The sequence below is a fragment of the Emydura macquarii genome, unplaced genomic scaffold (genome assembly GCF_026122565.2).
Source record: "Emydura macquarii macquarii isolate MOO-44397 ecotype Brisbane River unplaced genomic scaffold, CSIRO-AGI_Emac_v2 contig_2924, whole genome shotgun sequence".
In the NCBI taxonomy this organism is placed as follows: domain Eukaryota; kingdom Metazoa; phylum Chordata; order Testudines; family Chelidae; genus Emydura; species Emydura macquarii.
In genome coordinates this window covers 5145614-5172478 of record NW_027133061.1, presented here as the reverse complement: position 1 = coordinate 5172478, position 26865 = coordinate 5145614, and the positions used below count along the sequence as shown (strand labels likewise).

Here is a 26865-nt window from a genome sequence, read left to right as displayed (position 1 = left end):
GCTCTGGGGCAGCCCCCCACCGACAGGCTGGGCGAGCTGTAAGCTCCCATCATCCCCCACCAGCCCTGTGTCCCATGGGATCTGCTCTGCACTCAGCCCCCAGGCCCTGTCCCCTGGGCACAGCCCCTCTTCTGGGGAGGCAGCCGGCCAGCCACGCAGCCCCAGGGGCCATTCAGGTGCCAGCCCCGGAGGCCTCTGCCTGGCGCCCAGGTCACATACAGACTGGGCAGAGGCAGGGCTAGCTTCCCCCATGCTGCCCCCGCCCCCCGATCTGGCCAGCCCAGTGCCAGCTGTGACACAGGGACAGGCCCGGGACCGAGCACTTCCTTTGCCCAACGGTGAGCAGATGGAAGCAGCGACCTCGCCAGCAAGGGCTCCCTCACCTGGCCCGCACCATGGCATCCTTCTCTGGGCCATGGCTCAACCCCCCCAGGCACAGGCCTCTGCCGAGCAGCACCCCCTACAGCCGCGGGGCCCTGTGAACAGTCACAAACACATCGAGGCCGGTCAGCGCTGGCATGGGAGGTAGGGGAGGGAACGGGCTGGAGCCAGGGCGGCTGGAGCTGTTTGGATCCAAAGTTTCCCCTGCCCCACGCTCAATGCTGTGCATGGGAAAAAGCCAGAGATGCTCAGATGATCCGGGGCTGGACTAGGCCCTTTAAAGGGGACAGATTCCCCCAGGGGGTGTCAGCGCTGCCTGGAAACCCTGCCCCTTTGAGGACCGCAAACTGGGCCCCTCCCATCACATCATTTCTGAACATCTTAGCCTGATCCCTGCCCCGGATGCAGCCCTGTCACTTGGGCACTGGCAGGGGCCAGGAAGCACCACACAGAGGAGGAAGGCATCTCTGCTCATCGGGCGAGGGAGAAAATAAGGGGGCTGCTGGGGAAAGGGGCAGGATCTCTCCCAGGGGATGGGGAGGTTTTTCCCCACTAAGAACCCAAGTTTTCCCATGGTTCAAGGGCCCAGCCCACCCCCGGTACCCGAGTCAGCTACACACACGGAGCCTGTCTGCACAGCCGCTATGCTCCCGTTGGTTGTTGGGTGGCAGAGACAGGCTCCGAGCTGTGCTGACACCATCACCCACCCCTGGGGGACAGGCAGGGCTTAACTTGTAAAGAAAGAGAGGCCGGCGCTCAAGCAGTCTTTTTACATTCATAACTGATGCAGGAAGCCCAGAGGTGCCAGGCGCTGCCCTGCCCTGCCCAGAGGTGCCAGGGCTATGCACAGGCACTGGTCACAGGCAGCGGTATGGTCCCCTCTAACGGTAAACCAGAGCTGGGCGTTAACCCCACCATGGCAGCAGCAGGCCCAGAGCCTGCCAAGCTGTGGGCACGGGCCCGAAGCTGCCAGGCAGGACAGCCCCTGGCACCCAAGGTGGATTCAGCAATCTTCCCCCCTCCCCCAAGTTCAGAAGGGCCATGGGAAAGGTCATCCCCCTCGGAGACTCGTTTTGGGGGGAGGGATTAATACCTCCTCCGATGCCCACCAGGGGCCAGCCCATCAACTCCAGCCCCCTGGTGCTTTTCATCCCACAACCCAAACTCCCCCCTTCAAGAGAGGGGCTCATCCCCCTCCCCGGCACCCCCCAGCTCACATCCAGCTCCCCCTCTTCAGGAGTCATGGGACATCCTCGTGTGAGCATTTGGTGGTGGGGGATCAGGTCCTACACGGGGACCCTACTGGGGAAGCTCTCTGGCCTGTGTGCCGCAGATCAGACAATGGTCAAAGTGGGGCCTTTCAGGCCCTGCCCTTTACCGGGGAGCTGGCCCTGGGGGGGCTGGAGGATGTAGCAGCAGGGGGCCTGGCCCCCTCTCCTGCCCACCTCTTCCAGGGCTGGATTGGGGGCTCCCTGCCAGTGAAATAAAAGCAGCACCACATGGAAAAACAAAGCACTATTTTTTATTAATTCTGCTTTTTAAATTCAGAGAATTAAAAAAAGTCAGAGGCCAGCAAAGCCAGCCATGGGGAGGGAAAAGGGGGGGTGACAGGGAAGAGCCCTGCTGGAGCAGGTGCTGTCCCCAGTACAGCATCATCTGCTCCCCCCCGGTGAAACGGTCCGGGGCTCAGCCAGCAGTACCTGCAGGGAAGGCCAGCTGCACTGGGGAACTGCTGGAGCCAGGCTAACAGGCTCAGCCGTGTCTCACCAGTGCCGATAGCTGACCTGGCCGCAGCACATGCTCAACCAGCCCAGGCTGGGGCGGCGACGGTACCAGGGAGGAATGGCTACAGGCAGGCTGGCTAGCGGAGCCCAGCGGCTACCTCTGGGACAAGTGGCTGTCTCCCTGTCGAAGCAGGCAGGGGAGCTGGGCCGGGCTGGGGAAAGGAAAGGAGCCAAGGCAAGGGGTGAAACGAGACAAAGAGCATCTGCCTGCTCAGAGCCCGGGTCTCAGGGCCAGCTCCGGCGGGGACTGGGATGTGACAGCACACCCATGCGAGGGGATACGAGGGGGTGGGCATGTGGGGCTGAGAGGTGGACGTGCTACTGTGCAAGCCTGAGATCGTGTGCACACGCGTGAGAGAGATACCTAGGAATACGTAGCCGTGGGCGAACACAAGCAGGGGTGGCACTGTGACGGGGCACAAGAGCCCACACACGTGCCCTGCCTTTCTGCCCACAGCCTGCCGGGGGGCCGTGCTGCGAGCAGAACAGCACACGTCATTACATGACACCAATCAAAATACTTTTTAAAGAGACAGCGTCAGCTTATTTATTCAAACCAGCTCCACTGAGGAGGGGGGCTGCAGGCCGAGTCTCTGGCCCAGGCCGGTTGGGGAGGCAGGGGGAGTTGCAGAGGGCAGGCCCATTGTCAGGAAGGGAGGGGGGAGGCAGGCTGTGTCTCTGGCCCAGGCTCGGGGGAAGCTCTGGGGGGAGGTGCGGGCGCTGCTTTCAGCCCCTGGACGCTGACACTGCTGCTTTCGAGTCTGTAGGGCAATAGCGAGGTGCTGCAGTTCAGAAGCATCAACAGGCGCGAGCTGCTTCCTGCGGGCAATCGTTACTGGGGGTCCCTCCTCGCCTCGTGCCTGGGCAGGCCCTGAGGCCTGGGGACCAGCCGCTCCCCCCCCAGCCCCTCGCCAGTCAGTGGGTGTCGTTCTTGATGATGATCTCCACCCCATGCTGACGCAGCTGTGCCCGCAGGATCAGGTTCTTGTTCTTGAGCTCTTCCACCTGGAAGAGGAGGGGGCGTCAGGATGGGGACTCGCCCTTGGCCCTGCCTAGCCAGAGGTGGCTGCCTCCTTTCCCAGCCCAGGCACATAAGGCTGTCAGAGCAGTGCTGGGCAGTAACTCTGCCCAGTGCCCAGGACAGCAACCAGGGCTGAGCCCATCCTGTGTGCCCATTCAAGACCTTGTAGCTGCCAGACGAGGAGGCTAACCAGCAGCAGCAGTGACATGGAGTCCCGCCCATCAGCATCAGGACAGTCACCCCACCCAGTCCCTAGTCAGGGCACCCCAGGCAGGTGGCAGCTACTCCCAGCCCCCTTCCAGCTGGACTGGATTGGATTTGATGGCCGAAAGGGGTGGGCGGCCCAGCCCCCAGCACCTGCGGGGCAGTGACGGGCAGCACCCTGCGCTCACCTGCTGCCGCAAGACCTCGTTGTCCATCTGCAGCTGGTCAAGGCCCTGCAGCTCTTCGGAAAGGCGGTGGTTGCTCTGCCGCAGCTCCTGGATGTAGTCGCAGGCTTTGGAGAGGATCCCTCCCTTGCTCTGCAGAACAGAGACAGCCGAGATGAGATGCGGGTCCAAACACAGCAGTAGAACACCACCACCAGGGCCGGGCTCCAGGCTGGGAACCGCCAGCCTCGGCCCCTGCTGCGCCTGGGATTTCCTTACCCCTTTAACTGGAGCACGGCCCTGTGCGGACGCTCCCGTTCTCCCTTTGCAGCTTTGCTTAATCCACTCAGCAAAGGCTTTAAGCTAAACTGAAACGAGGGTCTGCACCTGCACGTGCACCAGTTCAGTTAAAGCGGTCCAAGTTTGTGCGCACACAAGGCCTGGCTGCATCTGCCCATGCCACCCGCAAAGGCTCACGGGCCAGGAACCCAGCGCTCAATGATGGCTCACCCCACACAGGGATTTACTTCGGCCCAAACTCGGGAGCAGATGGAAGGGTTTCCACACAAAAATTCACCCCTTTGGAGGAGGTTTCTCCACAAGTTCTGAGTACGCAGGACCAGGGCTGCGGCGGGAGCACGACCGTGGCCACGCTAGGCCGCATGCCGGCAGGGGACGGGACTGCACAGAAACGTTTGCCCCACTAGCTGTGGTCAGGTTATAAATCGGTTTCATTAGAGCAATGCAGCCCCATGTGGACGCAAGAAACACAATTTAACCCCCACCCCCCCAACGAGCGAAGACTGCTAGGAATCAAGTGACACTAGACTGATGTAGCCAGGTTGGACTGAAGTCTGTGTCCATGCAGGGATCTACGTCTGCTAAGCCTCCCACCCCTGCAGCGTAGGCCGAGCCTGGCCTGGATCCATGGATCACTGCTCGCTGGCGCCCGGTCCCTTGTGCAGTCGTTTACACCAGTGCAAAGTGAGCGTCACAAACACGAGGCAAGGACCTGTCCCCATTGGGGGGGGGTGCCGAGGGCCAAGCTGCACACCAGCCTTCGGTGTGCTTCGGGAGCACTTAAAAGGATGCCATGAGCAAGCGATCGGTGCTTCTCAGAGCACGAAACACCACCTGGGGATGGGGAGCAGTGGGGGTGGGGTGATCCCAGGTGGGACACGAAACTGTCTTGTTCGACAGCCATGAGCCCAGCCCTGCGGAGTGGGGAGGGGAGTTACTGCCATACACTGGGATCCCGGATCCTCCCCGTCACTCCAGAGCCAGCTGGGGTTTAGAGCAATTCCCCTCGCTCTTCAGCTGGGCGTTTCTCTTCCACTCATCCTTTACGCCCAGCTACATGCTTGGCGTGAACTTTGCCATCCGCCAAGCGCTCCCCGGCCGTTAGCGAACCACCCTGGCCATGGACGGAGAGTGAGGCAGAGACATTTCGTTTCCATGCCCAGGGCCACGTCTGCGGCTTCAGGGACAAAAATACGTTGTTGCTGCTTTTTACCCTCCTGCTAGTGCCACACAGCCAGTCTAGCAAAGGGGGAGGAAGCGGGAGGGGCTGGGGGGACAACCCCCTTCCTGTTAACCCAGCAGGGCCAGCCTGGCCACGGGGGAGGGCGCTGGAGGGGTTGGTCAGCTGATGCTGCCGGAGGAGGGAGACCAGTCTGACCCTCCAATCCCACCAAAGGATGCAGGACTGGCAGTCGGAGAATCATATTTGTTATGACTGCAGCATGCCCACGTTCGATCTGACATCAGACACACAAATAGAGCGGGGAGCCCAGCGCTGTCTCTGCGTCACTGTCAGGACCCACCGAGCAGCCCACCTGCTCTGCAGCGTGTCCTCGATCGCAGGTGTGATCTGATGGGGCGACTCTATTCATTTCCGCTGCAGTGCCACAGGCAGGCGAGAGCGGCCCCAGGGGAGAAACCAGCAGCCGCTGTGGTCTAGAGCAAGGTCTCAGGGGGGAGGCGCAAAGCAGAGCAAAGGATGTGCCAGACACCTTCCGATCAAGGGCCCCGGCTCTGCTTTGGAAATATCCAACTCTGTACCCATTAAACCTAAATTAAACTGCATGGATCCCACCCCCAGCAATCTCTTCTGTCCCAATGATACAGCACTGCCTGGGGGGTCACTAATCCTCCTGAAATTTACTTCAACATCCCATTGATTTCATGATCCAACACATGGGCTGCAGATTTCTGAACCGACTGTAGCAGTGCAGCAACTGCAGAAGCACCTGGGGGAGCTGAGGTTCATAGGAGGTGGATTTATTTAAGAGGCTTTGGGGAGGAGAGGGGGAAAAGTCCCTCTTCTTACCCAGAGGGGACATCATATTTGAAGAGGGGTCTGAACTCCTCATTCCCCACCCTAAATCTTACAAATCTTTGCCCCATCACTTCACACATCAGCTGGGAAGGGGCACGTTTGCTGGATGTGAATGTGACCTTTACATCATTAGGGTTCAGTGTTAACACTCAATAGGGATGAACAGGGCAGTTCACGCTTCTCCCAGGCAGGCAGGGCATCAGCAGTTCCCTGGATGAAAGGTTTCTTTGCAAGCTTGAGGGCAGTTTTTCAATGAATCAGGCTTCAGAGCACAATTCTGCACCGTCAGCACAGAAATCTGGAGGTACGTGAGCATTTGCACGGATGCAAAACTGCACAACACCTGAGAGCCCAGGGGCAACGATAACTGCTGGTCAGCTGAAGGCAGCTTTTAGCCTACAGGTAAAAGCCTCTTCACAGTCCCCCCAGCCACCTGCTGAGACCGGGGAAGCCACTGGAAGCACCTAGGTCCGAAGATGGGCTGAAATGGACACTGGCATAGGGAACTGCAGCCGGTGCAGTTTGGCCCCTTATGCCAGTCCTTGGACTGTGACCAGCTCTTCCAGAGGGGCTCCCTTACCTGCCCTGACTTGGTGTTCTCCATGGAGCAGTCCGGGATGATCTTGGAAAGCTGCACGATCCAGTTGTTGATCTTGTCCCTGCGTCGGCGCTCCACTGGGCGGGGAAAAAGGAGATGGAATTTTAGGAAGGTTCCCCTTCCAGAGGATCTCCCATGCACAAGCTTGACGCACCCCCAACCCTGGGGCCTCTGGGACTGCAGACAGCTACACACACCAAAGCCCAGGTTTGCCTAGAGAGAGCTGGTGCCCTGAGGGCTGAAACCCAGCCCCCCACGACAGATGTCTCTACACCCACCCTGGCCACCGCTGCAGGTGGGACACTGGGAGGAGAGAGAAGATGGGAACCCGAGTACAAGGGGGAGAAGAGGATCTGGTGGGGTTGCATTGCAGTGTGGAAGGGTGGAGAATGTAGGATGGGGGCTGGGGATGGGACCCAAGACTTGTTGGGGTGACACTCCTCATAAGGACAAAGAGCCCATTGGGTGGGGTAGGAGCAATTAACCCTTTTCCTTGCTGGGATGCTTTCACGACTGGTGCAGGGGGAGTGAAGCCCCCTGCCCAGCTCCCCTCAGCCGGATGGGCAGAACGCCGTCATTGGAAACCCAGAGCTGAGGTTAAGCATAAGGACCCAGCCCTTTGAAAAATGGGCAACGCACAGGCCAGGCACCTAAATCACCTTAACTCTGCCCCCGAGGCTGTAAGGCTGAGGGAGGAACCTGAAGCACCTCGTACATCTAGAACATGCTGCGTCATCTCCCTGAAAGCAGGCATTCGAATCCTTCACTAGGGATCACAACCTCTGCCCTTCAGACAGCCTTACGCTGCGCACGGAGAGCTGTGGGAGAGGCTGATGAGACTAACGACATCCTGACGGTCCCCGGCCACAGCTCTTCACTAGAATGCCATGCGCTGCCAGTTACACTGAGAGCTGGGCACGTACAGAGAGAGCCCCCGGGCCCAGCTCAGGGCAGGACGGCACTGCCATGGGATGGGCAGCCAGCGCAACAGCAAGGAGCCCTCTTTATTGCTATAGCACCCACAAGGACCGCAGCTCATCCAGACAGCCGATTTCTGCTGCCGCAGGCCGCCAAAAGCCCTTACGCTGGAGGATGCTCGGGATGGGATGTAGGCAGAGGCAGGGCCACATTTAAGATGCCCACAGCAGTCGTCTGAGCTTCTGAAAGCCCTTCCTCCCAAAGCACCATCGCTACAGGATGCTGCAGAGACGGTGAACAGCCGGGGTTTTCAGGGTCTGCCCCAGGTCGAAGGGGAATAGCGAAGGGATGGCCGGAGGCAGAGTTAAGGCCCGTTTGGGTGCCCTACCTGTGCACTTCCAGATTTTCAAAGGGCTGGGTTGCTTTTAAGTTTAATCTGCTTAGCCGGGGATATCCTGGGCTCTGATAACTACAGCGCTCCCACTTATATATGCTTTCCATCTTAATCGAGTTTTCCATCTGAGCCTCTGCCCCTACCTTCATTGTGTTGTGCTCGGCGTTTCTCATCCCGGGTCGTCCGAGGAGCTTCTGACTTCCTGAAAAGCAAATAACCAGACACTAACGCAGTGATGAGCCCCCTCTCAATGCACTTTACTCAGGGCAGAGACAACATCAACCCTGTTTTACAGGGAGGGAAACCGAGCTCCCGAGCGGTGTAATGATACCCACACAGCAAGCCAGTGACATGGCAAGCAACAGAACCAAGGAATCCAGTCCCACAGATCAGCCACAGCTGTGGATTAGAACAAAGATGCCCCTCCCATCTCCCCAAGTGTTATTAGGGAAGGGAGAGGAGATGGGGGTTAGAAGCCACGCCTGGGGCTGGGACAGACACTCACGGAGAGTAGGGATGAGTCCTGGGCGCGATTGATCTCTGAGCTCCACCCTGCAGAACTTCCTGTGGCGACATCATCACAAAGAACTGCCCTGGACAATCAGAAACACAAGAGATGAGATCCCAAGGGGAACCCTCCCACAGATAAGAAAGCCACATGTGGGGCGAGGGAGCACCACTGATCTATCTCTGGGGCGACTGCACTGGCTTCATGCGCTACCAGTGAATCTGAATACAACAGGGAAATGCATCTGCAGCAGCTTCTCTGGATGCAACAAACAGGGTTTGAACCCTGGGTGTAGGAGATACTCAGTTTATGGCCTGGTTTTGAGAGGTACCAAGGAGCCACAACTCCCAGAAGGCAGTGGGAGCTAGCGAGCTTCAGTACCTTTGACAACTGAGGCTATGGCTTTGTAAGGAGCATGATTTAGGTCTGGGAACAAGAGGGGATGAACACAGCCAAATCAAATCAAAGGGTGGAGGTGTCTTCTCTGGATTTAAAGAGCCCCATTGCTGGGAACAGCTCTGGGGAGAAGCAGACAGTGAAACCGACAAGAAGCCAAAGGAAAACTGACCAGTTCAGAATCAACATCCCAGCACAAAGCAAGCGAAGCCGCACTGGGGCAGAGGGTATCCCACTCTGGTTTGCTCTGTGCTGGTGTTTAGGGGAGGAGGTCCCTGCTCTCCAAGGCAGCCTTCAGGCTGAGCAGCCCAGCAAACAGCAGCTGAGGAGTCAAAGTTCATGCCATGCCAGGGAAGCCCATCAGCATGGTAGCAGCAGAAGGCTGTGCCGCCAGCATCCAGGATTCCACAGCTAACCCATGTCGGAGCAGGCTGCACAAGTCATAGGTGACAGGCCCCAGGAGAGCAGGCAGCTGCAGGCGCGTGGGTTTGGGTGTCCCAGCCCCCCAAGTCATCCAACCTGTACCAGTGGGTGTGGCCTGCCCCAGGAGGGCCTCTGAGTTCTGGGTGGTCACCACCGCGGTGGCTGTGGTCCCTGCACCGGCGGAGGTGCTGGTGTCTGCCACGGCTGTCGTGGGGAAGTATGTGTAGTGGGTCTCCGTCGCTGTAGCTTCTGTTTCAACAGCATCTTCGCTGGTAAATGCACCCTGGATAACAGCCTGGAGCAGGGAGGGGCGGAGGAGAGAGAGATCTAGAGCAGAAGTTCCCGAACTGTAGGGAGAGAGTCTTGGGGGGCATGACGACGTTATCAGGGGGGCGCAGGACCCGATGGGGCCAGGATGCAGGGCTGGTGTCTGGAGGCTCTGTCCGGCAGGGGAACAGGCATGGCTCTGTGTGGTGGTCTCAGCTGTTGGTTCAGGATCCCTGACTGTCTCATTCCCCCCAGCTGCAGCAGCCCCCAACCAAGAATTTCCTTCCTCTGCTGGGGAGGCCAGCAGGGACTGTGAGTGTGGAGCAGAAAGCTACACCCCAGGAGTACTGCACCCCGAGCCAGACACAGCCCCCTCCTGACGCTTTCAGCTGACCCCGTGCTGCCTGGCTAACAGAAGCCTCCTCCCACCAGCCCCAGGGCTCCCTGCCCACCCCTCACCTCCCCCAGTACAGGGGAAGCAAACAGGGTTGTGCTGAAGGGCTGGGGTACGGAGACCAGTTCCCACAGGCTGCAGCCTCCCACTTCCCCTCCTGAGCCTAGCCCTTCAGCATGACCCCGGTCGCTTGCCCTGCACGAAGGGCTGGGAGCTGGGTCCTGGCAGCTAAGACCCCCGCTCGACCACTGTGAGGGGGCTGCGAATTTCCAAAGAGGGGAACTGAGGAACAAACGTGTGGGAAGCTCTGATGTAGAGCAACCCCTCCCCCAGAACCGGTTTGGCACAGCTCAGTGGAGGGGCAGCCCTGCAGATTAGCATCATCTCTGTGCCCACAGAACAGGCAGGGCCAGGGCAGGGCTAGGGGCAGTCTCCTGGCCCCCAGGGACCCCTCCTGCCCTGGAGTGACACTGGAAGGGAGAGGTTGGGCTACACAGCCCATTCGGTGCCACAAACGGGATCGTGACCATCCCAGGAGACTGACTTGGGGTACCACTGACCTGGGCAGGACTGTAGCTGGCAGTTGGAAGGGTGAAAGGCTCCACATCCCATGCCCTGCCCCCCAGACCACCCAAGCCCCCAAAGCTGTTTATCCATCTACAACCAGGGTCTCTGGCCTGAACAGGGCAGGGAGTTAGCAGGGCCTGGCAGAGAAGCGACGAGCCCCAAGTGCGCTGCGGTACAGGCCTCGGCGATCCACAGCTTGCCAGAGCACGTGCAACGCTTCCTCGTCTGCTCTCACGCCCATCGGCACAGCTCATTCTCAGCTCCTGCTCCCCAGGGCCACTTGCCTGGGTCATGGACTGTGCCGCAGGGTAGCCGCTGATGGCGCCGGTGCCCTCCGTCTGCCCATCGAGCTGCCCCTCAGCCACCTGTATCACCCTATACATCACCTATGGGAGAAAACCAAGAGGCTGTTAACTGTCTGGGTCTCAATGTCCGGGATGGAAAAAAGGCAGCTCTAAGGTCTCCCCTGTCTCTACCTGGCCCTACAGCGAGACAGAGGAGAGAGTAGGGCAAGGGGAAATGCTTCGATTACTGCATGGACACACACCTGCCAGAACGTGCCAACTCCCCCGTCACCCCAGCTGATCTCTGCCACTTTGCTTCGAACACGACTGCCAGCCGCTGGCCTCGCAAACCCCCGTTTTCCTCCGTAAGGCAATGGGAAGGGGGAGGAAGGACGGCAGGCTGGGGCTGAGGACCAAGCCCCAACTCCCTGCGGTGACATTCCCGCATTACCCGGGATACCCCTCCGCCCATAGGGAAGGTCTCTGCTCGATGCCACTGCTCCCCAGTCCAAGCCCCGGCCATCAGGGCACCCTGCGCTCGACCCAGCTAAAACGAGTGCCACGAGAGGCTGTTCACAGCCCAACAGTTCGCCAGGCTGTCCTCAAAGCAAGGGGGAGTAGTAGAAGTCCAGATGCCACTAACCCAGTGTGGGCAGCTGTCCCCCACCTCAGCTCAGGATGGGGTTCATTTCTGTGCCTGTTAATCTGTAGTCGCCTCATTGACACAGATCAGCATTACCCAGGTCAGCCCAGTCCTGCAGACTGCGGCCAGGCTCCCCCATGTGACCTCAGTCAGGGCCTCAGACTGCAAACCAGGTCTGACCAGGGAGGTTGTTCCATTCATGGCCATGCAGAGCCTTTCCCCCAGCCCTGCTCCTAGCACCTGGGGCAATGCATGACATGGCAGGTATTCTCCAGGGAGTATCATGCTCTTTTATCTGCCCTTTATGCAGAGGTGGGGAGTACTCACAGCTCCCGGCACAGAGCAACAGGCCAGGGACATTTAGCTTTTCTTTGCACCATCTGCTGGAGATCTGCATTGCAGAGTCTGCCCTGCTCCTCCCGTCCCTTTCCCCTGCCCATGGATCTGTCGCCTGGTCCCCTCTCCCTGCCCCAATTGCACTGGTGGTTAACCCCACCGCCTGGGACAGCCAAGAATCGGGAGGCATGACTCCCCCCAGTACCCACTTCGTGCACTGTCCCTAGAGGCGCCGCAATCTGGCCCAGGGCAGATGCAAACGAGAGGCCTGGCCTAGCTAGCTAGACTGGAGACTAGGTTCTTGTGCACTTGGGTTTGCTCACAGAGCTGCAAGCATTCCGCACTGGCTGGCACATACCAGCATATGGCCAAGGAGTAAACCTGCGGCTCACAGGGTCTGTGTTTCATTTCTTCATCCCGCACTCCCTCCCACAGTGGGGCTTTTCGGAGGCTAGGAAGAGTCACCCCCACCCAGCCTGAAGGCCTCTTCTCCCAAGAGATAACGGAGGGGGAGCTATTTGCAAGAAGGTGGCTGGAACCAGAGCTGCTACTACAGGGAGGCCATGCAGGCGTACCTGAGTCCCGCCATTCTCTGTGCGAAAGACATACTTGATGTTGGGGTCGGGGAAAGTGGCCGCCGACTGGATGCTGGCAATGGCAACGCTGGTGGGGTCTTCGCCTGTCGCCACTGCACCTTCAGGAAAGAAAAGAGGGACGCACATGGCAGGGAAGAAATCGTGGGGCAGCCGCCACAGCAGGCTCCACAGCCCCCACCCACACCCGTCCCAGAGGAGCATCTTGGCGAGGGAGCGGTGGGAAAGGGGAGATCATGCTGCAGGGGCCAGTCACTGCCCAGCTTCTCTGACAGGTCTTGAGTTGCTGAGGCCAACAGCTGAGCAAGATACAAGGAGGACAGGCCATTTCTCCGGTGATCAACTCATGCTAACAACAGTTATGGAAGGATATGAAACCTCATGCTTCAGGGCTTAAGAGACCGACCCCTTACATCTGAAGCAGCTGGTGCTGGCCTCTGTCACAGAGCAGGCTAGATGCAGGCTAGCAAATCCTAGGGGACCGAGGGGTTCCAGCTGTGATGGCAGTTCCACTAGGACCTGAGACCTCCCCTCCCCTGGCCACCTGAAATCACTTCACACAGCCCACCAGGCAGCCGGTAATGAGATCCTGGCACCCCCAACCTGGTTGCATTGGAAATGGTGACACAGTATCCCCAGGGACCCCACCCTGGGCCTCAGCAGTGAGAAAAGCAGCGCTGACTCAGCTTTCAGCAAGGGGCCTTGGCTGTAGCCCAACACTGGGAACGGAGGCCGCCGCTCACCTTCCTGGATTTGCACAGTGCCCTCTTCAGTCTCAGCCGCTTTCTGCTGTCTGCAAAGGGAACAGGACACCAGTGAGGACAGCAGCACAAGAAGAACCCATAGGCTCTTGACCGGTGCTGGCGACATCGGGTCAGTCTCACACTTACGCTGAAAAGCAGAGCCCCAAGTGGAACGTAATTAGCCCGAGAGAGGGAACCAACTTGGGGGAAAGTCAATGACTGTCTTTTCTGTTCCACATCTGGGTCCGCTACCATGAAAGATACTTTTTTTTTACTGCTTGTGTTTTACATCAAAAATTCAGGTCTTGTCTGCCCGGAAGACTTTCTGGGTACATCTCCACTGTACTCAGGAGGTACGATTGCAACATGCATAGGCATCATCACCAAGCCAGCTCGCTAAAAACAGCGCTGCAGTTGGATGGCTAGTGGCGACACCGCTCAATCCAAGCTAACTCAGGTATGTCTCCCCAAGCTGTCCCGATTGTCATGGAGATACACCCTCAGAAAGAACTCATCAGATGAGTCAAGAGAGGGACCGTTGAGCCATTGGGCTGGGAAGGGGTTTGGAGACGGCCTGTTCACAGCTGTGTAGTAGTTACCACTGATTTCACGCCAGTGGCTGAGGAACATTTGGATAAAGACATCTTGGTTAAAGCTGCAGCCCTCTCTCTCTGGTACTTACCCCTTCATCTCTTTGCTCTGTTATGCATCAGAAGAGCAGGTTTTGGATTCTCCCTTGTGCCTCTCACTTCACAGCCTTGTTTTCCGAACCCTGGGAAGGAGGAACACAAGTTCTCAAAGGCAGGGTCCACGTGCTGAGGACCGACAGAGCCAGCTCTCTACCTACGCTCCTCCCCAGTCTAGACCCGTGGATGTCCCAAGCACAGCTGCTCACCTTCCCTTCTTAGCCTTCTCCTCCGCGCAGTGGAGATCTCAAACAATGCTTCCATCTCTCAGCCTCACAGCCTGGTGCCATTTTAGATTCTTATCTCCTCCTCCCCACCCGTATCCAGATTCTTACCATGCCCAGTCACTTCTCCCGTCACACTCCCACAACCACTCCCGCTCCTCTCCCAGCCTTGCTTCGAGTAACCTTCTCCTCCCCCCTCCAGTCTATTCATAGATTTTAGGGTCATCATGATCCTCTAATCTGACATCCTGGGTAACCCCAGCCAGAGAACATCACACAGCGATTCCTGCATCCAGCCCAATATCTTGTGTTTGCTCAGAAAGACTTCCAGTCTTGACTTTCAGATGATGGAAAATCCATCACATTCCCGGGACGCTGTTCCAAGGGTCAACTCCCCTCATTGGTAAAAATGTGCACCTTATTTCTAGTCTGAACGTGGCTAGCTTCAGCTTCCAGCCATTGGCTCTTGGTTCTGCCTTTGCCTGCTAGATTAAAGAGCTTTCCACTCTCAGATCCCTTGTCTCTGTGGAGATCCATAGAGCAATTGGTTCCCAAACATTTTCATGCCACGACCCCCTTGGGGATCACCTCTGGTAACGCGACCTCCAGGCTGGGCCCAGGGGTTGACAGTGAACCCATCCTACCAGGGATTCCCCCAGAAATTTCTCTTATGATACTCTGATGGGAGAGGCAGGAAGGAGGCTGGGTCCTGCCCCCGGGTGTGGGAAGGTGCTGGCAGGAGCGGGGTTCAGGTGCTGGAGTGGCTAGTTGGGCTGAAAGAGGCATTAGATGTGTTTGGGAGAGCGGGGAAAGGGACTTGTTGGAGTCAGGGGGAAGATGGGTAGCTGCCTGGTATACCAGGTGCAGGTGGCGCTGAGAGACGTAGGGTATATACTCATGCCGCAGGCTGCTGTTCGGCTTGTCCCAGACCTGAAGCGCCCGCCTAACTCAGACAGAGCCAGGTACCGCCAGCCACTGTGGGGAGAAGGCATGGGGGACCTGTGCGTTGTCCTGGCCATGTGTTGCTGGTTCTCCCGGCCCTCTGCTCCTGCCAGCAGCAGCCACATGTTCGGCCCTGCTGCAGGAACACTGGGAGGGGTTCCCTCTGCCAGGGGATCTCACCAACCTGACCTCACGGTGCCACCCCTCAAGCCTCCCCAGAGTATCAGTCTCTCTCCAAAAGCCCTGCCAACAAAATGGTACCCACCACACAATGTATGTATGGCTGTGGGCCCCACACAATGCTGTGAAGGACTGGCACATCCTCCCCTCTGTAGATTTTCAATGTCTCACCACCGGCCAGTATCCTTTGGGTCACAACTACAGTTTGGGAACCACTGAGACACTAATCAAGTAGCCACTCAGCCTCCTCTTTGATAATCTGAATAGATGGAGCTGCTTAACTCCCACTGTAAAGCAGGTTTTCCGTGCCTTGGATCAGCCTTGTAACTCTTCTCCGACACCCCCCAAAAAAAATCAAATTTTCAACCTCCATTTCTGGCCTCCATACTTTTAAAAGAACACACTACTCCTGAAAGAGTCACCTTAATGTCGCAGACAAAGATACCACCCACTGCCTGTCTGATCCTTCTCAATGTTCTGTTGCTCGTACAACCAAGGACCACATTAGCTCTCTGCTACACCATCATGCTGGCAGCTCATGTTCCTTGGTTTCCACCATGGCCCTTAGGTCCTTCCCAGCATCTCCGCTTTCCAGAATACAGCCCCCGTACTGTAAGCGTGACCTACGTTCTTTATTCCTAGATAGAGGGCCTTCCATTTGGCCGTGTTAAAATATATGACCTTTCTTTGCTCTCAGTTTACCAAGCAATCCAGATGCCTGTGTGTGTGTGTGCATGTCACCTGCAAACTTTAACAGCAATGATCTTGGACCATGCTCTCCCACTGCCACTCCCCTGCTGATGTCACTTGGGCTTCTTCTGCCCACTTTTACATTCCTGCCACCAAGAGCACGAGTGCCTTCCCTTCTGCAGCACCTGCATCTCTCCACCTCACTGACACCTCAGCTCATTTCAAATCTCAGCCAAAACCATCTCAGCAGAGGCTTCCAAAGCTGCCTCAAGGATCTGAATGGCCCTTAGTCCCCATTAAAATTAGCAGCACAACTTTCCAGCCAAATCTGCCTTTTTTTTTTGTGACTATAATTATACAGCAGAAGCTGCTTACGTTGCATTCGCATTAGAAGCCCTCTGGGGATCAGGCTGCAGAACAGAAGCCCCAGATTGTTTCAGCGCACACAGATTCTGGGATAGCCTGAAGGGACCTGAAGTGACACAAGTGGCTGCCCCCGTAAGAAGGTCTTACTGCATCTAACTGTGAGAAACACCTTGGAACACAGCTGAGATGAACACAAGTACAGCTGGCGTGGCTGGTACGCATTGTTCAGAGGAGTGAGCTAAGACTCAGAAAGGAAAAAGACTGCTCATCTTGGGTGCTGAGCACCTCACTGACTTCACGCTCAGCCCACTGAAATCCTGGCCTTGGGTGTTCCGGGCTGGGCAGACAGTGTTCATTTTCAAACCACTGCCCAGGTGCGACGCACCAAGTCAGAGGTAGGGCTAGAAACAGAACAGAGAGGGCCTAATTCTAAGGCCTCGTCTTCACTGACATGAGAGGTGTGTTCTTAACTCATGTCAGTTAACACATGGGAACTCCCATGAGGTGAAATCCTAGTGAAGACAAGGCAGTTTGAGGTTTTCACACCCGTTCACAGGTCCAGGTAAACCCTTGCCTCCTCCATAGCCCATCTCGACATGCTAACGCACACAGAGGCTACAAACGGCTTTGTTGTCACTAGGAAGTTAACACAAGTTAGCTACACCAGTTAGGAACACCCCTTATTTCCTAGTGAAGACATGCCCCAAATGCCCTACTCTGAGCACTAGACAAGACAACCTCCCATTTCACTCTGCTCTCAACTCCGCAGAGAAACTGGAGCAGTAACCCAAGCGTCCTCTCTGCTCCATCCACCCCACTCACTGGTTCCCTGGCCCTTCTCTTGAGAGCTGCTTCTCTTCTCCTCCTGTTCAAGTGTTTTAGTTGGCAGTTGCCGGGCTGCTGTTTATTTTAGGCTTCTTGCTTCTATGTTGCATAACAGGGATCACCCACTGCTCAGTGTACTCTACGCATGAATCATTCATTAACATGCCACTAACCAGGGAAACGATTGATTTTTACTCTCCAGCTGGCTGACCTGAGCCTGACTGTTTGTTGTAAAGGCTGTTGGATTCCCAGACTTGCAGAGAGGATTTTAATATTGGGAGGGAGAAGCCAGTTTTCGGACAGGGCTGGGGAACGGAGATGAACTGACTGCTTGGATGCTGAACCCCTCTGTTTAGCTGTAGGAAGGTGACAGCATGGACGGCAGCTGTTGGAGCTTCCCCTCCAAGGCCCTGGAAGAATTTAGCTGATTACAGAGGGACCATCTCCACGGCCCACTTATTGCTCGGCCTTTCCACTGAGATGGCCAACAAGAGGCTGATAACATCAAACGGGGGCAGTGTCTGAGATGAGGACACCAGTTCCACTGAAAAACAGGCTGAGACTCATCATCTTCATCAGCAGAGGTGCAGACTGACTGGTGGTTAGAGCACCAGCCTAGGACTTGAAAGAGCTGGTTTAAGTCCCTGCTCTGCCACAGACTTGCTGTGTGACCTTAAGTAAATCACTTATCGGCTCTGTGCCTCGGTTTCCCATAGGTATAATAGGGATAACAGCTCTGCCCTGCCTAACCAGGGGGTTGTGAGGATAAATGAGTTAAAATTGCAAGGTGCCCAGCTACTCCAGTAAAGGGCCACACATGTCCTTTAGATAGAGGATATGTCACAGAGTCATTAGATGGAAAGGACTTAAAAGGGTAGATTGATGTCAGCTTGCACTGACCCCTTGCCAATCAAACTAAGAGCATCCACTCAGGGTTCTGCACTGGTTAATGAAATCAATTCAAAACCAAGTACTAGGCCAAACCAGGCCTTTCTGTGTTTACACGGGGGCGGTTACGACTCTGGGTTTACTCACTACTGTTGTGAGGTCACAGTTTATCCCAATGCCCTCAGCCAGCTTAGCGTCTTGAAGACAAGGATCTCTTTGGCCTCCTATGTTACTGCTGCATGCAGCAAATGCCGGTTCCAGGTTGAAACAGAAACAAGACAAAAAAAACATCCCTAAACCCCTCAAATAAGATTGCTACAGGGGAAATGGTCACGCCAACATGCTGGTGCTCACACTGGATTTACACTGCTCAACAGTCAGGCCATATTTTTCCATTGGCATAGGTAATCCATCTCCCCGAGAGGTAAAGATCAATGGAAGAATTTGTCCATTGACTCCGTGCCATCTACACTGGGGGTTAGGTTGGCTTAACTATGCTGCTCAGGGATGTGGATTTTTCACCTCCCTGAGCGACATGGTTAAATCAGCTTAATTTTCTAGTGTTGACCAGGCCTAAGACCAATATTGCCAACCCCATATGGTCAAAAAAAATGTTTTTTTCCCCCCCAAATCAAGAATCAGGTCCCTTAAAAATCACAAGATACTTTTAAATTTTGGGTCTTATACCTTTTGTGCATTTAGGGGTCATATTCTCAGGCATTTCTCCACAAACATGAGGGCTAGAATTTTTTTTTTAAGCTGAGATTCTTCTGTATTCACATGACTTTGGGCTGGTCTACACTGGGAACTAACATTAGCATAGTTATTTCTCTCAGTGGTGTGAAAAATCCACAGACCCTGAAAGATGTAGGCCTACACTACACAGTTAGGTCGACATAACCTGCTTTGCGTCAACCTAGCTGTGGAAGTGTCTTCACTTAAATTTGGTCCTGCCAACGTAAATGCCTCTCTATGCCGATTTAGTAACACAGCCTCTCTGAGCAGCAAACAGCTATGGTCGCTGTAGTTAGGTTGACGCGGTATCAGTGTAGATCACGTTCTCAACCTCTGGCCCAATCAGCACATAACTGCAGTCCATGTGACATCCTCATCACCACATAGGTAGAATATATATTGTGTGAATGTGACCCACATAACACAGAGAGCTGCATATGGGGCCCACAATGGTAAATAGGTGGAAAAGCACCGGTGTAGACATTGGATTGCTTACATCGATTGACATTTCCTTTCAGGAGCCATCCCACAACATACACTGACACTACAACCAATACAAGTGCTCCTGGTGAGGACGCACACCACTGACACAAGAAACCAACTGTGCACACAAACAAGCAATTTAAAACCAGCAGTGGCTGTGTGCCAAGGTAACTTAGGTCGACATCATTTTGTTATGTAGACATTTCCCTAGTATGATGACCTAGCCGCTGGTGTGGTCAGTGCTCGGTCAATGGAAGAATTCTTCTGTCGACCTAGCTACCCCCTCTTGGAGAGGCGGATTAACTAGAACGATGGGAGAACTCCCCCCATCGTTGTACTTAGCGTCTACTCTGAAGTGCCGCAGCTCTGCCACCATAGCATTTTAAGCGTAGACATACCCTGAAGCTGCTGGCTTTAAAGAAAAACACCAAATATTATGAGATGTGATCAAGAGTTCGCAACACTGGTCAGACTAGCTGACCCAGTGGTTCCTTATGGCCTTAAACACCATGAAACGTTTCCACGAAACATTTGTAATAATCCCCTGAAAACATTTCACCCCACTACATCAATATTTCACCCCACTACAGCAATATTCCACCGGATGCTGGCAACCCAAACCTTGAAAACGAAATTATCTAGAATGAGAAATGAAACCGACTATCAATATGCATTGGCCAAGCTGGTGGGAAAGCCAATATGTTAACTAAAAACGTAAGGGAACTAAAAGGTAACAATGCATTTGAAAAATTCCACTTTAATAATCTAAGGTGTTAATCAGTGAGAAATTTGCAGATAGAGGTTAATACATGGTGCTTCAAAAGGCAGCATCTCTTTACGGAAGAGATCAATCTAACAAAACCGTTGGCTTGTCCGATTTCTATGTTCTCTCTCTGGTGATATTTGGAATGATCTCTCACAGCTGTGAGAAGACAGCACTAGGAAGTACTATAGTATAAATATCAGTTAACAAGTTTTTTCCTTTAACCAACTCACTGAACAGGAAATAAATGACCATCCACCCTAATTAAAGTGAAAAGCTGGGGCGTATTTTGTAAACAGATATTTTACTGAAGAGATTGCTCCTGCAGTGTTAACCCTTATTTCTCTAATACTGCTGTGGCAGTTTAAGAGATGGACCCAGAAAAAAGACTGACGGCAGCATGTGCAACTTTGTTTGAACTCTCAATGATCCCCAATCAAAGATGCCTCTGGGATCTCCCTAACTGCAAGACATCCATGCTGTATACTGATTCCTGCTGAACATGGATTCCTTCCAGCTCTTACACCCATAGTAAAGACAATGCTTGAAAGATGTACCTGTCATTTACTAGGCTGAGAAAACCTATAGCCCAGAGGCCAACATAAGAGTGGGGCTGGCACCAGCAAGATCCACGGGTGATACCCTGTCAGGGGGTCCAGTACTTCTACCTACCACAGACAACAGATAGGCCTGGGGGTGAGGCTGAACTCTGTGCCAGACATATAGGCCAGAGCCTAGGGTCAGACTCCCAGCTTTTGTTCAGAGAATGTTCCTAGCTCTCACGGACACAGGAAAAGCTTGAAAACCTGACCAAAGCATAAGTGATGCCTGCCTGAGTCTGCAGACAGGCTGGAACAAGAGCTCCAAGAGGGCTGAACTGCCCCATTCCTTTTAACCGCAAAACCTGTTGCCACCACAGACAGAGGCAGAGCCCCATGTGAAGCATGCCTAGGGTCCCAGGCTAGGTAGCAGACAAAGTCAGGAACCTGGGGTTTTAGTGCCAGCTCTGTTATTCACTTGCTGTGTGATCTCGGGCCAGTTGTTGTGCCTCAGTTTCCCCATCTGAAAATGGGGATGACTGCATCCACAGCTGTAAAGCCCTTTGGGATTTAGGAATGAAAAGCTCGGTATAAATTAAATGCTAAGTGTGCTGGCATTCCTACCAGTTTTTGGTGCCACCTCCAGCTAGGACCAGTATGTATGAAATATTTGCAGTCCTGCTTTCTAGAGGAAACAGACGGTGCTCTTTTCTCCCCTCCGCCTGCCCCCAAGATGCATGACTATGTTGGATAGCAACAGCAGGAGGAAAAGGTAGTTCTAGCAACCTACCCACTATAAGAGGATGGAGGTCTCTGCTACATTACCCGTTACCCAGCATTTTTTCTGAGTCCCCCTTTCCTGTGCGCCAGCTCTAGTGCTATTTCTGCTCAGAACTCTTCCAAGCAGCAGATGTGACAACACAACCCTTGTCTGCTACTACCACATGGGCTCTGCCCTGCTGCATGAAGAGTGACCAGTATCTCATTAATTTTGCTCCAACACTGCTTGGGAAAGCTACAAGCTGCAGCAAGGACAAGACAATTCACAGACTGAAGCCAACGCTACTGCTGAGGGTTCCATTTGGATAGTTTCCTCTGCAGTCAGGGGAATGAAAATATTCAAAAAATTAAACATAATGAAATCATGAGCTATAAAAATCTATACAAGTCAATGTCTTAGCCTCTCCCACCACCAGGCTCACCAGGGAAAGCTGTCAACTCAACATCAGCAAGCAGACTTTGCCAAGCCCAATACAGATTTTAAAATACCCATTTTATTGTTTGTATTATTGTAGCACCTCTTAATAATCTGATGCGTTATCAGTAGGAAGTTTGCAGTTAGACGTTAATAAATGGTTTGGTAAATAGGCAGTGTTCTTTAAGGAAGAAAATCAATAAAGACTCTGCAAATCCTCTAAAGAGACTCAAACTCTCTCAGCCTTTTTGGCGCTGCACAGCAACAGGAGGGGAAACTCATTGCCACCAAGTCAGTGGACATGGTTCAGAGAGACAGAGTAGTAAAGAAAAGATGTGACCCTTTTTAGAGTCACTTTTCCATCTTCCCCACCCAGCCTCCCCCCACAAGACATTTTAAAAATAATATTTCCCTATCAAGGATATTTTATTATTTACATTTTTTTTAAACAAACCTGAAGTTACAGAATCAATTTCAAGGATCACATGTAAACACAAATTTGTCACCAAAACTGCTTCAGAAGCTAAAACTAAATCTTAAACTCAATCTGCAGACCTCAGCCTTCCGTCTCCTTAAATCATCTCTCCCCATTTGGACACTGGATAGCAGTTTCACTTTCTCATTCTTGATAATATAAGGCTTGTGTTTCAAACAGAGCAGGGGAATGTTTATTTGTCTTGGAGCCACTGTTTGCACTGGAACTTCTTAAAAAACAGTTGAAGCATTTCTATTGTACACAGGTTTTATAAAACCTAGGTCTGTTTGGTATGGGCCAAGTTTAACATAGCAGCTGATTTTGTTTCAACAGCAACAATTCAAATGTATGCAGAAGCTAATCTTACCACAATATCTATGTATTGGCAGCAGAAAGTCCCTCAGCACAGGCCAGCGAATACTCTTGCTAAATAAAAAGAGCATAGCTAGCGGGGCACTCACTTTTGTGCAGCTCGCAAACGCACAGGTGTGATTTATTTTTAATTTCTCAACAAGCAGTGCATGATTAGTTTAGTATGTCAGGCCACAATACTGCAAGGAGGCCCTTTACGCCTGGGGGAGCCACAGTGCCCACAGTGAGACCCACTCACGCATGGCAGATTGCAGGGTCAGGGCCTTAGATATTTGGAAGACTTTCCAATCCTACTAGTACAAGGATATTTTAATGAGCTTCTTGTTGATTCAGGGAAAGTCCATGGAGAGATTTGTTTGTAAAGCTCTCAAGTTTAGGAGCGTGCCTAGAAGGGTTAAGTATTATCACCTCTCCCCCTCGCCCATCTAGAACTACTGCTAAAATCATGGCCAGCAATCTGCTGCTGTCATCACCTATCCCCATCACTTCACAGCCCTTCACTGGATTCCGTCACCTGTGTTGAGTTCAAGTTCCACATCCTCACTTTTAACACTCAAGACAAGCCGAACACCAGCTGTATCTCTGCTCTTCCCCTGCCTCTGAGTTCTCTCTCACCTCCTCCCTTTGTCATCTTCTCCCACAGCTGGCTTCACATATTTCCCATGCCACTCCCTGGGCTCAGACCAGTCATACATGCAAAGCACCTCAGCTCTTCGCCTTCGAACCCAATTCGTGTGCAAAGCCTCCCAGTCCTGGTATCCTCCCCACAACATCACTGCACAAAATGGCCTGAAGCTGTCATCCTGTGCTTCATATTTGTCTAAGACCTGATCTAATAACAAAACCACACTAAAGATTTTTTAAAAAAAACTGATTTAGCTAAACTGGAGCAAAACTCCACATAGACATTTTTAATGTGATTTAAACCTGGCTTATGTTGGTTTAGCTTGTGTCAGTAAGTTTACATGCACAAACTGCACTGATACATTGGTTATAAGCATTAAATGAGGGATTTACACCAGTTTAGCTTAAAATCATTTTCAAAGTGAAATTTGGTTAAACCAGTGCAACTTCTGCGCTTAAAAAGACCTATGAGTGTAAGGCCTTATTTACACACAGAAGCCACACCAGTTAGAGGCCAATTTCAGTTAAACCAGATACATTTGTGGACATTTCTATCACTTTAAAACTGGCTGCATGTTTCACTTTGCACCTAGCTGTTTCCTAAGGGAAGCTAAACCAGTATAAGCCACCTTTAAATCACTTTAAGAGCATCTACACAAGGTTTTGGGTCAAATTTAAATCACAATTTTAGTTAAACCAGTGTTACTTTGTTTTTAGACCAACCCTAAGCTCTTTGAGGGAGAGAGCTCATCTTTTTGCATTTGCTGCAATCTAAACATTAGAACAGAAAAGCAAATTGAACGCGAAGCCTGCATAAAAGGGAAAATAAATCAACCACAATCATAACAGATTGTCCCTGTGCAAACCTGGATGTCAAGGCTGAAAGACAACACAAGCAGAACCCTGCGTATTCCCTGCACGCACACACACCATCTCACTACAGAGACTCAGCACAGAAACACAAACAGTTCTATTTCCCGAGCGGGGGTGGTGGTGAGCAATAGGAGATAACAACAGAAGCCTTTATTATTATGAGCTGGAGGAGACAGGCAGTGTAAGCAGCTCCTCCTGATAAGATGTGGCTGGTGAATGACTGATGATGATTGCTGAAAAAGGAGGGTTCATCCGGTTGGCGTAAACAGGGGCACTCAGAGTAGGCGATGGACCAATCACACCTGGCCGAGGAGGAGAAGAGAGGGTGGCTGTCTGACATGCAGCAGACAGTTTCCCCCAATAAAGTCTTCCCTCCAACACAAGCAGGGACCCAGCCAGGGGCAGGGGAGAGAGAGCGGGGCGGAAAAGGCCAGGCCGGCAGCAATAAGCTAGCTCTGCTGCTGGTGATGATACACTGGTGTTACTGGTACCGCCCTGCTCCTCGCATTCGCCTGTCCGGTTCTCACCGTCTAACTCCGGTCTCACACGGCCCACATCACCGGGGCATCCGCTGCCGGGGTCCTTCGGGGCAGGAAATGGGTTTGCAGAGCCCCCGGCAGAGCAGGACCGGAGCTGGGGACCCCCCCCCCTCAATAGCAGAGATCTGAGGGGCCCCAGGGCCCATGATCTGCCTCTCCCGAAGGGGGCAGACAGTTATGGTGGGGGGGGGGACCACAGCAAGCTGGGGGCAACGGAGGGCAACACCCCCCCCGCCAGCTGACACGGGAGGAATGAGGCGCTGCAGCCCCCAACCCCCGGGGGTCCCCCCAACCCGCGCGAACCCCGCGCGCAGGCAGCCCCAGCCGGGCACCGCCCAGAGGCTCCAAGGCCTTAGAATTGGGGGGGGGCAGAGGGGGAGCAAAACCAGGCCCGACCCCTCCCCCAGCCTAAGTCTACCCCTTGCCCCGGGCGGTCTGGCCTGTACCCCCACCCTCGGGCCACCCCCCCACTCCGGGCACCTCCCGGCCCATCCACCCCCAGGCCGAACCGCAGCAGCAGCAGCACATGGCTCCGCCCCCCCGGGGGGCCCCTCCCACGCGCCCCCCCCCCCGGCCCCGTTACCTGTTTTTTCCCTTTATCCCTCTTGCTCGCTCGCCCCCTTTTCTCTCCATGGAGATTTGCACATGCGCACTGGCCCGACGTCCCCTCCCCCCCCGCCGCCGCCATTACCGTGCGGGGCGGAAACAGCCGCTTAGCCCGGCCCCGCCCCTCGCTGAGCCGCCATTCGCCGCCATCTTAGTGAGGGGCGCTCTGCGCGGCTCATTTCCCCTCCCATCCCGGGCGCCATCTTAGCGCCGGGCACCTTGCGTCAGGGCGCCTGAGCGAGCGCCACCTTCGGGGCGTTGTATCCCGTTGTTGCTTCCGGCGGGCGCCATCTTAGTCCGGGGCGCTCTCCACGCCGACTTCCGGCGGGGGTCTGGGTTAAGGCACCCCGACTTCCGGTGTGGGGTGGGGCGGGGGGAATGTCTTGCGTCAAGCGGCGCCCGGCGGTGCCATTTTAGGTGAGGGCAGCACCCAGATTCGGCCATGTTTGCTAAGGGCAAAAGTCATTTTTAGCCAGCAGGTTGCCTCTGGGTTGCCCTGAGCCCCTGGGAGTGGGGCTAGTTTGTCCCCCAAATAAATGCCATAGATCGATGGGGGTTGCTCGTGCCCCCTTTTTACCCTCCTTTTTCTAACCCTCCCCCATATTAGGGTTTGACCCCCCCCTTTGATATTCGGATTTTTACCCTCTCCCCCATACTAGGGTGTCCCCCCCCCACACCTTGATATTGAGTTTTTAAAATCTTTTCCCTACATTAGAGATTTTTACCCCCTACGGTGGTTTTTTTTTTTTAACCCTCCTCCCCCATTTTTCGTGGCTCCTCCATTCCTGGAGATTTGCACCCACGGCAGCTCCGCTGCGAATCTCCTAGTGGATGAACCCACCCGGAGCCCTGCGTTGTCCGGCCACGATTGTTTTCTGCCTCGTGTCCTTTTGCTGCCGTCACCTTTCTCTGCCGCGGCCCGTTTGCACACATGGCTCGCCCAGCCTGGCAAATCGAAGCTTTCTTTTCACAAGCTCTCGAACGAGTCATTGCCGAGTGCCAGTCGCCTCCAAAGCCTCGTTGTTGGTTATGTGGTTTAGCCAAGACGTTTTCAGAATTATTCTGTAATCCCATCATTCGAAGGATTGTAATTTCTTTATTACTGATTGTCTAAATGCCCCCACGCGCGCTCCGAACATGTTTTTCTTCTCACTTACAGAGTTCTTTGGTTACTCTCCCAGATAAGAAAAGCTCTTTCACACCCTCGTCTTTTTGGGGCAGAGACACTCTTTCTGCTGCGTGATTGATCAATGCCTGGCACGATGGGGTCCTGCGCCATAACTGGATCTCCTAGGTGCTACTGTAGTACATTTAATAATAATTGAGTTCTCCCCCCCCCACACACATATACACTGATGGAAGTTTTTTCTTCTTATTATTTATTTGTATTAATTGTGTTTCCTCCCCCAAACATGGGATTTTTAAACTGCCCTCTGTTATAGGGGTTTTTCCTCCCCAATACATGGCTACTGTTCCACTGCTCACCTTCAGGTAGGTTCCTTGCCCTTCTGCAGCTCAGCATGGTGTATTAGGTACAATCCTAGTCAACACAGAAACCAACACAGGGTTTAGAGCTGAGAGAGCAGGTTATTTTATTTTAGCTTTTGGTTTGGCCTCGAACCAAAAAATAAAACCAAAATCCTGCGTGGTTTGAACCAAAACTGAATATTTTTAATTTTTTGCTCACCAAAGCAAAAACAATCGTTGTTTTGTTTTGTTCGACCTGAAATAATTGTTGTTATTTGCTGTTTCAGTCATTTCCTGTTGTTTTCACCCCTTTGGTTGTTTTTGATTTAGGAAATAAATCAGCTAAATGAAACTCTGCCTCTAAACATAAAGGTGAAACATTATCTTTCCAAACAAACTGTTTCCACTTCTTTGATTTGTGTTTTTCTTTTGCCAAA

The 26865-nt window shown here is 53.7% G+C and overlaps 1 protein-coding gene across 6 annotated transcripts; it reads right to left on the bottom strand.

Moving 5' to 3' along the window:
- Positions 1–1791: 1791 nt before the first annotated feature.
- On the bottom strand, positions 1792–25024 carry USF1 (upstream transcription factor 1). Of its 6 annotated transcripts, none has more exons than XM_067569498.1 (11): positions 24939–25024; positions 13639–13728; positions 12957–13006; positions 12196–12314; positions 10642–10743; positions 9226–9424; positions 8308–8395; positions 7946–8004; positions 6473–6567; positions 3579–3707; positions 1792–3170 (listed from the first exon to the last, which is right to left on the bottom strand). In XM_067569498.1, the coding sequence occupies exons 2-11, from the start codon at positions 13644–13646 to the stop codon at positions 3081–3083; spliced, it is 939 nt and encodes a 312-aa protein (XP_067425599.1). In that variant the 5' UTR covers positions 13647–13728; positions 24939–25024; the 3' UTR covers positions 1792–3080. The 6 variants fall into 6 exon arrangements, with proteins under 6 accessions (XP_067425599.1, XP_067425602.1, XP_067425603.1 ...); XM_067569501.1 differs by having other exon boundaries at positions 9232–9424; XM_067569502.1 differs by having other exon boundaries at positions 12196–12308.
- Between the last annotated feature and the right edge of the window lie 1841 nt (positions 25025–26865).